The following is a 10,460-nucleotide window of genomic DNA, read 5'->3' on the forward strand; positions in this document are numbered from 1 at the left end:
TCCATTAGTCTTTCAGCAGCTCTTGTCCCACCTGATAAAAAAAAAAAGATTAGGATAGCTCTAATTTCCCTTTTTGCGATTATCTCCCCACTTGATCTCTAATGTGGCATTTTTGGTGAACCTAGCAGGCTAAACATTTCACAGCTTTCCTCCAACCGCTCCCAGTCACAAAGAGAAATGCTTGAAACAGCTCTTATGAAAACAAATCTGTTGTTTTGCCTGGCGGTATAGCCTCTTTAGGATAACTCAGTCACCCTGGTTAACAGTGGCAGCGTCAAAAAGCAAGTTTGCATAGGTTATCTTTATTCTCACAAATGCCCATCCTTCAATCTCTTTGCTCCCCTTGTGCTGGTATATAAGGATGATGACAGTCATGTAACACAGTCGAGGGGGGGTTTAATTTTTGCATTGACGAATTCTCAGCTTTTAATGGACTACATTCAAGTAACATTTCACCCAGTCGCACTGTACCAGTTGGCTGCATTTCCATGTGCTATTTTATATAGTTATCTCTGTTCCTTTGGCCATTTGCCGATTACACCCAGGTATGCTTTGAAGTGCTAATTTTATGTTGCTTTCTGTCAAGTGAACTGTGCAGATGCTAATAAGCTGCTAAGGAGGAAAAGGAGAGTATAGTGAGAGTAAGCTTCATAAGGTTAATAGCCATTGTTCTTTTAACTGTTTGTAAGGCCGTGCGTTTACTTTTCTAGGGTGAACTAAAACTTGGGTAATTAGTCTGAGTGCCTTTGTTATTTCATGGTTTGGCAGATAAAGGGACTAGACATTTTGGAATGGAGTTTGCGTGTTTTAGTTGTAGGAGAAAAGGCGAATTATATTTTAATATTTAAATAAAATAATTAGGTAAAAGAAACCTGGAATCATTCTGAGTATTTTTTATATTCGTTATTTTTTTTATACAGTTTATGCGTAAACTATAAATGTTTGAAAATATATTTTTGTTTTCATTTTGTTTAATATGATTTGTGCATAAGAAAATGGGTCAATGTAATAACAATTTTTTTTAACATGTCCAGCATGGACTTTAAATAGTCATTAAAATCGAATTATACTTGTCTGATTTTTCAAGGCATGGTTCTGTTCTATAAACCTATCAGGCTATGTTAGTTGTCCAAGATCATAATGCAGAACTCTCAAAACCATGTCGGCTCTGCAGAAAAGTAGAAACTGTGCAAGTTATTATTGTTGTACAGTGTTATCTGACACAGATTAAAATACAGGGCAGTTATGATGCGGAACAGGGATTTATTTATAAAATATTTTACCAGGACATTGAGAGTTACCTCTCGTTTTCAAGTATGTCCTGGGCATAGAGTTAAGACAAATAATAAGAACACTAGACTTCAAAAGCAAATAAGGGCAAATGTAACAGTGTCGCAAAAAACGTAGTCTTCTTCAGACAAATACGTGCGGCTAAAATCTCTATAATAATATGTAATGGTGTTCCCCCACCTGGTGTGAGATTTGGCCATTACTTGTCGTGTGGTGCATGATACCTGCTGGTAACAGGATGGCTGAGTCGTCCACCGGTGGTAGTGGGGACCCAGGACTAGGCTTCTGGGGTTCATACCCCACATATCTCTTTAGAAGTGCAGCGCCTCCATCTGCCGTAGCCATAGAGCTGAAGGTGATCTCCCACGGTATAACTTATTACCTCTCCCCCCAGTAAGGTCATGCACCAGGCAGGAGGTATAACAACAGGAACGGGTTTATTACTCTTCTGTACAGTTACATGAACAAGGCAGGTTCTGCCCGATGCAGTACTCTCAGCTATTCACTCAAGGATGGTCCCTGGACCATCACTACAGGCCAAGGGCACCCGCAGCCTTCCTAGCTCTTCCCGAGCTCACTAGCGGAGGCAGAGGTATGGTCCACACTCACTCTAACCCGGAGGGAAGAGGGCTGGAGAAGGCCCAATCTCAGCCTTTCCACTGTGCGACCTGCCTTCCTCAGTGGGGAAGGTACAACCTACAAATTTAGGAGGTGGGCACCAGGTCTGGCTAATGATTGGTCATGACCAGGCCTGATGTCACCGCCACCCGCTGTCACTCAAGTGCAGTTCCTCAGAGGGGGAAACCCCCATATCCACTACTGGCAACCTGATTGTACCAGGGTTTGCTGCCAGCCCAAAAGCAGAATAGTAGCCATCAGGTGACCTGGCTACAAATAATTGACATTTAAGCCCGCATTTAATATGGTGTCGTAAAGTGTTTTATAGCTTAGATTTGCTTAGTAAATAATATGACACTATATTTTTATTTGCTTTTGCATGGGTCTTTCCACACTGCAGCTGGTGAATAATTAATCTGTTGTTTATTACCACTCTAAGGAATATAAACACGTACAACTCTATTTATTTCCTTATGTAATACATGTGCTTATGGTGCACAGTCATATACCTGGTATGTCTTAGTGAACAAGATCTGTTTAGAGATAGAAACGTTGGTTATTAAAATAACAGAATTTCTTGGTGTATGGAAATATGTGACCAATAGTAATATGTAGTACAGATTCCAAATGGTCTATACAATGTATGCTAAAGATTCATTTGCTGAGTGTGCTGTAAGAAAACAAGACCTACAACCTTCAACCTATGTCTGTTGGGTGTAACCATTATGGTCAATTCTCTGGAAAGAAAATGTATTCAAGATACAAAATTACAGTGCACAAAGTTTTGATCCTCAGTAACAACTTTCTCAGGGTTCGGTGGGATCTTCTATGAGTTCCTACTGGGGACTGAATCGTGGATCTCTGTAATGGCATATTTATAATTCAATTCCATTTTTATTTCTTCGAAAGGTAGCTGGTCATATTATACAATTTATTTCATCTATTTATATGCAACAAGCATGCTCACAGAATGCAGTACTATAGATCAGCATGTACCTCCATTTTCTACGTGTTATAATGGAGGGGCACAAAAAAGGGCCCTTACAAGCAGAAAATGTAAGCAAGTAGACAGCTAATTACATTTTTGGAATAATGGATGTCTATAATAGGTTACTCACATCTAAATAGAAATGGATGTGTGACACACTTAGATAACATGTCTCGCAGAACGCAACCCTCCACCGTGTTCCCCACACCGTGTCCCATGACCCACACCTCAATCCCCAAATGTGTGTATGAATGTGACTGCGCAGCCACTAAGATGAGCAATCTTACAGTTGGTGCACTTAGTAGATATTACCTGCCGAGCGCTCCTGCGCTCGGACCCGCAAACAATCTTCACAAAGGATCCGAAGACACGAAGCCGTCTGTGATGGTCCTCTGGGGCGATCCCACCTGGGTGGCTAATAATGTCTCTGAAGAGGTCTGGTCCCAAACCTCTGATATAACTCTGCAGCGACCTCTGTGTCCCTGACCTTACACACTAATGGGGCAGGTTCCTATTCTAGGGCCTGTCCCTGCATTGACCACAAGCTGACTGGGACTCAGGGGCCTATCTGGGCCTAGGGATATTCTGGCCTAGTGTAAAGCAGGCCTGCACAACAAGCGGTCCGCCTGCACTCACTGTGCGGCCCGCGGCGGCTTTCTGCTCTCCTCCTCCCTCCCAAGTCCTCTCTACCCCTCCGCGGCTCCGCCTCCCTCCCGAGTCCGCTATCCGGCTCCCGCTCCCCCAAGAGCTCGCTCTCCCCCTCCCCCAAGAGTCCGCTCTCCCCCTCTCCCAGGAGCCAGCTCTCATCCTCGAGCCACGGGAGCAGCGCGCTCTAGCATTGAGGCACTTCCGTGCCTGCTGCTTGCTAGAGCGCGTGCGTGAAATCCTGCCCCTGCTCTGCAGCCTCCTCCGCAGCAAACCAAGGTGGGGGGGGGGGGGTCATTGGAGGTGCAGAGGGGAGTCATTGGAGGTGCAAGGGGGGTGATTGGAGGTGTAAGGGGGTGATTGGAGGTGCAGGGGGTCATTGGAGGTGCAGGGGGGGTGATTGGAGGTGTAAGGGGGTGATTGGAGGTGTAAGGGGGTGATTGGAGGTGTAAGGGGGGTGATTGGAGGTGTAAGGGGGTCATTGGAGGTGCATGGGAGGGTCATTGGAGGTGCATGGAAGGTCATTGGAGGTGCAGGGCGGGTCATTGGAGGTGCATGGCAGGGTCATTGGAGTTGCATGTGGGGGATCATTGGAGGTGCATGGGAGGGTCATTGGAGGTGCAGGGCGGGTCATTGGAGGTGCATGGGAGGGTCATTGGAGGTGCATGTGGGGGATCATTGGAGGTGCATGGGAGGGTCATTGGAGGTGCATGGAAGGTCATTGGAGGTGCAGGACGGGTCATTGGAGGTGCATGGGAGGGTCATTGGAGGTGCATGTGGGGGATCATTGGAGGTGCAGGGGGGGGTCTTTGGAGGTGCAGGGGGGGTCATTGGAGGTGCAGGGGAGAGAGGTGTGATGCAGGGGGGAAAGTGATGTGAGGTGCAGGGGGGGAGTGATTTGCTGTGCAAGGGGGGTGATTTGAGGTGCATGGGGGGTGATGTGAGGTGCAGGGGGAGAGGAATGTGAGGAGCAGGGGGGCTAGGATGTGTGTGGTGTGCAGGGGGTTATTGTGTGTTTGATGTGGAGGGGGAGTATTATGTGTGTGGGTGAGGGGGAGAGATGGGGGTATGAGAGATAGATGGGGAGTATCGCAAAGGTTGATAGTGAGGGGTTCTGGGGGGATATGAGGATGATAATGAAGGTGCTGGTGGAGATATGAGGATGATGATGAGGGGAGATATATGAGAATGATGATGATGAGAGGTGCTGGAGGACAGATGATGATGATGATTTTACCCGTGCGGCCTACATTTTTTTTTCTTGGAGCAGTTCGGCCCTTCTCACTTTACGAGTTGTGCAGGCCTGGTGTATAGGCTACTTGCCTCTCTACACATAGAGCTCCTACCTCTTCCCCATCCTGGTCTTCTCTGCCAAACGTGCTCCCCTGCGCAACCTCCTAACTTCTTCCTGCAGAGTCCCTGTCGTCCTATTGGCTCTCTCACCTTACCTGATCTTGTGGGTGTTCATGGGACATGTAGTTCCCTTCTCTAGCCCTTCTCCTATTGGTCTTGGCTTTGCCCGCAACCGCAGCCACTCTGCGCATGCGCGAACTCTCTTCCAGCGCCGTCGCCTACGGGACTCACTGCGCATGCGCGAGTACTAAAATGGCGTCGCCCTAAGCTCTGGCCGTCGTGGAGTCTCCCGTGCACCGGAGCACTCCCTGCACGCTATGCAACCTTCCTTGAATCTCCCACTGCAGCAGAGGTGAGGGTAAACCTGGGGGGACTTGGCTACAAATGCATCTGTTCTAAGACTTGCTTTTAGAGAGGGTTGGGGTTCCTTACAATGCATCTGATCTCAGACGAGCTATTAGAGAGGGTTGGAGTTCCTTACAATGCATCTGATTTCAGACACACTAATAGAGAGGGTTGGGGTTCCTCAGAATGTCACAATATAATTAAACAAAAAAAGGTCATAAAACACTACTCTAAATTAATTAACTTCAATTATGTTTTGTTGTAGGAATACCTAAATGTTTAATTTCTTTAAAAAAGAAAAGAATAAACACTCAAAATAAAAATATTTAAAAAAAAAACAACTGTAGCAAGCTGTTCTGAAAATGTGTATTGTTTTGTTTGGTAAAAAAAACATGTTTCTTCTCTTCAATCTCTATATAGCTCTTTTTGGATATCTGTCTATTCTAAAAGTCTTCTTCTATTTCAGATATATGTATCTCCTAGCTGGAGGGCTTATTTTAGCATGTGCTTCTATGGGACCATATGCAATACTCCTCTTCATCCCAGCCCTTGGCTCCATCGTACTGTTTCACACAGTCAGCTGGCAGTCTGTTCACAGGTGGGCTTTCCTTTTGCAGATGGCCTGGCAGACTGGTTGCCACTTGTGGCTACTTTACAAAGAATACTACGTACAAGAAACCATCAGTACAAGGTAAAGGAATAAACTATCAAACCTCGTATGAGAAAACGTATATACCAGTTCGGCCTATTTTGTATTACTAAGAGATGGTATTCCAGAAGATATCTGGTGCAGAAATGCACCGTACGGCCTATTTCGTTGAATGGGTCATAAGATGTGGTGCCAGAAGGTGCCTTATAGAATAGCACCTCTTAGTAAAACTTAGTAAAACTATGCACAGACACCCACAGCCCCTGCACACTCAGAACCCAAATCCACCACATAATATATATTTGTGTCAAAAAGAGCGCTACTAGGATTGTGACCTCATGAATAGAACAAAAGACAAAAAGGCCTAGTGCTCCATCTAACTTGACAAATGATATATGTAAATACTAATCTGCTTATCTTCTCATAAGCCAGGGTCATTTAGTTCAATTCTTTGACCAAAGTATTTTAAGCCTAAATCCATGTCACTCTATGGCCCATCTATAGGTCCTAACACTGTGTGTTTTTGTAAATTTCAGTTGGTAAAACAACTTGGAGATTAGTGATCACTCCTCCCTGTTTTCAAGCTCACCCATCCCACCTTTGTAAGTGCAGTTCTTGCTAAGCACCTGTACATGACTAGTCCTATTAAAAACAGCTCTCCCTTCATGAGCGAGGTTATGAGAACTTGTTGCACACACAGCAGTGTTAGGACCTACAGATGGGCCATACCATGATGTGGTTGTAGGATTAAAATACTTTGGCCAAAGAATAAAACTGCATGACCCTGGCTTATGAGAAGATAAATAGATACGTATTTAACTACCGGTATATAGTTTGTTAAGTTGGGTGTAGCACTAGGCCTTTTTGTCCTATATGCTCAGACACATAATAGCCATATTAGGCTTGCCCAAGATCTTTAAAATAAAGATTATCACAGGACTAATTGTAGTGCCAAAGATGGTGCACTTACTTATATGTGCATTCCAACTTTTCAATTTATAGAAGTATAGATTTTTTTGTATATTACCTTAGTTATTATGTAGTTTAATGTAACAAGACAATAAAAAGTGCAACTTTTTAGCCCAATAATACATATCTTAAAAATGTAATATCTTGTGTAAAAGTAAGTCAGGAAATGTTCATATATACCCTCATATTCAATAACTTTTAGGTTGTCCATCATGATTTCATCTCTCATGCTATTGACCCAGAGGGTAACATCACTTGCTTTGGATATTCACGAAAGGAAAGTCAAAATAATACCAGTAAATAGTGTGATGAATGGTTTCCATCCTCAGCAAGCATGCAATGCTCTGGTCTTCCTCTCCTACTTGCTCTTTTTTCCTGCACTGCTGGGAGGTCCAGTGTGCTCTTTCATAAACTTTCAGCAGCAAGTCAATACGTGTGATGTACGCAACGCTTCACAGTCCACCTGGCTGATGACCAGAGGCTGCATCTGTGCCTTTTGCTTGCAAGTGCTAAGAGGTTTGGTGTCTGGGGGCTTCATCTTCCATTGCACTCTCATGGACTGTAGTCAATTAAGCTGTATATACATCATGTGGACCACAGCCCTGCTGTTTAAACTGACATACTACTCCCACTGGCTGCTTGATGAAACCCTCTTTTACGCTGCAGGCTTTGTGCTGGACTGTGGCCAAGGAGTTGAGTTGCGAGCAAAGTTTTCTGACACAGATATCTGGACCCTGGAAACAACTCACTCTATCGCGGTGTTTGCCAGGACATGGAACAAAAGTACTGCAAAGTGGCTGAGAAGACTCATATTCCAACAGTGCAAAACCCAACCTTTACTAATGACTTTTGCCTTCTCAGCTTGGTGGCATGGACTCCATCCTGGTCAGATGTTTGGTTTCCTGTGCTGGGCTGTGATGGTGGAGGCTGATTACAGGATACATCTGTATTTAAATGTGGGTCAAAGAAACTGGTACAGCAGATTTATTTACAAAGCCTTTACCTGGGTTCAGACCCAGTTAATCATTGCATTTATTATGATGGCTATTGAAATGAGAAGCTTTTCTATGGTATGGGCCCTATGCTCCTCTTACAGTACTTTATTTCCTCTTGTGTACTGTGTATCGATGATTTTCTTGATTAAAAGGAAATAAGCTCTGTTCACATATAAATATTAATATCATTTCATTTATTTGGGAACTATTAAAAATTGACCACCATTGTGAATTTCCTGATGGGCTATAAGAGATGGTAGGAGACATATATTACTTCACCACATTTAATAATGTGGTGTAACAATTTCTGCCAATTTTTATCTTCTTTTTGGCATACTTTAAACTGTCAACATGTAAAACCAATCTTCAAAGAAACATATGAAACGTGATTTAAAAAAATCTACAATAATTATCTCCAGCCCCACAATTTAGTTATCCTAATAAAGCACTTAAAGTGTATAGCTCAGAGAAAGCAATATCAAAGAATCCTTAAATCAATCAATATACAGTATATATATATATATTTATATATACACACACACCGGCGGATTTCAAAATCCGCCTCCCGTAGGCACTCATATAGGCCGTCCACCTCCTTTCTGCCACCCTCCTCCTTTCGATTCGCAACATTAAATGATGGCGAGGACATCACCAAAGTGACGTCACATGGCGTCTCATTGCCATGGTAACGCGATGGCATGACGTCATTTGACGCCGCATTGTGACATTGCCATGGCAACGAGATGCCGTGTGACACCACGTCAGGGATGTCCGCGGCGTCATTTGATGGTGCGAATTGGAAGGAGGAGGGCGGCAGAAAGGAGGCGCCCGGCATATGTTAGTGACTTCCCTTCAGGCCCGATAGGCCAGAGAGCGTGGCAAATGTATATGGGGGTAGACATTTTTGCCACCCCAACATTTTGTCGGGCTAGGCCTAATGGGAAATCTGTGTGTGTGTGTGTGTGTGTTTGTGTGTGTGTATAGAAAGATCCCTTGATGAGGATCGAAACGTTGGAATTTGTGTGAATACTCTGAATACAATTTATTTGGACTTTACTGTACCTGCTGAGTGCTGTCTTCTTTTATCATCTTGCTGGTGATTACATGCATTATTCATCTTTATGGGCTAAGCACCGCTCTGATACCTATACACCTAGGAGTGCCAGTGACCGCTTTTGGATATGTATATATATATATATAGATATAGATAGATAGATATAGATATAGATATATGTATATGTATATCTATATAAATGAGTTCTCCAGTATTCGGTGATACCTTTTTTATTGGACTAACAATTTATGTCATAGGACAAGCTTTCGAGACGGCTATTTTCTGCTTTATATCTATATATATATATATATATATATATAGATATATACAGTGGTTGACAAATCACCAAAAAATCTACTCGCCACACAAAAAAATCTACTCACCACCTAGTACCAAACGTGTGCTGCTTGGGCCAATATTTACTCGCCCGGGGGTTAAATCCACTCGCCCGGGGCGAGCAAATGTATAGGTTTGTCGAACACTGGATATATATATATACACCACACTTATTAAGGTTATGGTGGGTAAAAAAAGTGACAGAAACCCTCCACAGTATAGCAATATGAGCTTGAGACAAAAGGTGGCACTGTGTGCTCATTTGCATGTATTTTCCCAGAATCCCTTGCTGCAGTAGAAGTGCTGTGTGCTGGGCGATAATGGTGAAAGACAGGGTCGCAGACCTGCCTAAGACATGCAAATGAACATACAGTAATATTTACAGTTGATATATATACATATATATATATATATATATATATATATATATATATATATATATATATATATATATATATATATATAGTTTTTGCATTAATATAGATTATATATATGTATGTATGTATATATAATCTATATTAATGCAAAAAATATTGACACAGACAGTGAGTTATAACCTGAAAAAAGTGTATTAAGTGATAAAAATACAAATTAATTTAAAAATACTAATTAGATAACTCCAGGTGGGAAAATATCATTTTCAGGATATGATTATGCTGTATCGAATTCCAGATTTATGCCACCAAAAAGAGTTTGTTAAAGACAAGGGGGTCTGTGTGATGAATATTTCTCAATAGATGTATGACAAAGAAGGCTGGGTAGCTGTGTTGGTCGTTTCTTCTATGTAGTAAGAAATGAGGGAGAGGGAGTAGGAGGTATGATACCTTTTATTGGATCAACACATAGTTTATATGTTAAGAGCCATACCCGATATGTTGTCTGCCATGCCCGATGAAGAGGTTTGAAAGCTTGTTACATTTACTTGTTTGTCCAATAAAAGGTATCATACCACCTACTCCTCTCCCTCCTTTGTTACTAAATCAATAGATGTACAGTATATAGAAGTATTTTCTCAATAGATTTATGTAGAGGTTTTCCCCCAATGTCATAATTGCAATAATAATATGGCTCCTCAGTTGTTTTTGAAAAGGAAAAAAAAACTGTTCTAGAAAATCCATTCCAGTTTCCAAATGATATCTGCAACCTCCATCCATCTGGTATTTTTTGCTTATGTAGTCATGCCTAACAATGCCTACTGTCATCTCTCCTCTTGGCAAT

At 42.6% G+C, this 10,460-nt stretch overlaps 1 protein-coding gene across 1 annotated transcript; it reads left to right on the forward strand.

Moving 5' to 3' along the window:
* The first annotated feature begins 429 nt into the window (after window positions 1-429).
* Window positions 430-8,011, forward strand: MBOAT4 (membrane bound ghrelin O-acyltransferase MBOAT4). The gene is made up of 3 exons (XM_075577649.1): window positions 430-545; window positions 5,706-5,930; window positions 7,060-8,011. The coding sequence occupies exons 1-3, from the start codon at window positions 430-432 to the stop codon at window positions 8,009-8,011; spliced, it is 1,293 nt and encodes a 430-aa protein (XP_075433764.1).
* Window positions 8,012-10,460: the final 2,449 nt, after the last annotated feature.

The sequence above is a fragment of the Ascaphus truei genome, chromosome 1, assembly GCF_040206685.1.
Source record: "Ascaphus truei isolate aAscTru1 chromosome 1, aAscTru1.hap1, whole genome shotgun sequence".
Taxonomy (NCBI): Eukaryota; Metazoa; Chordata; class Amphibia; order Anura; family Ascaphidae; genus Ascaphus; species Ascaphus truei.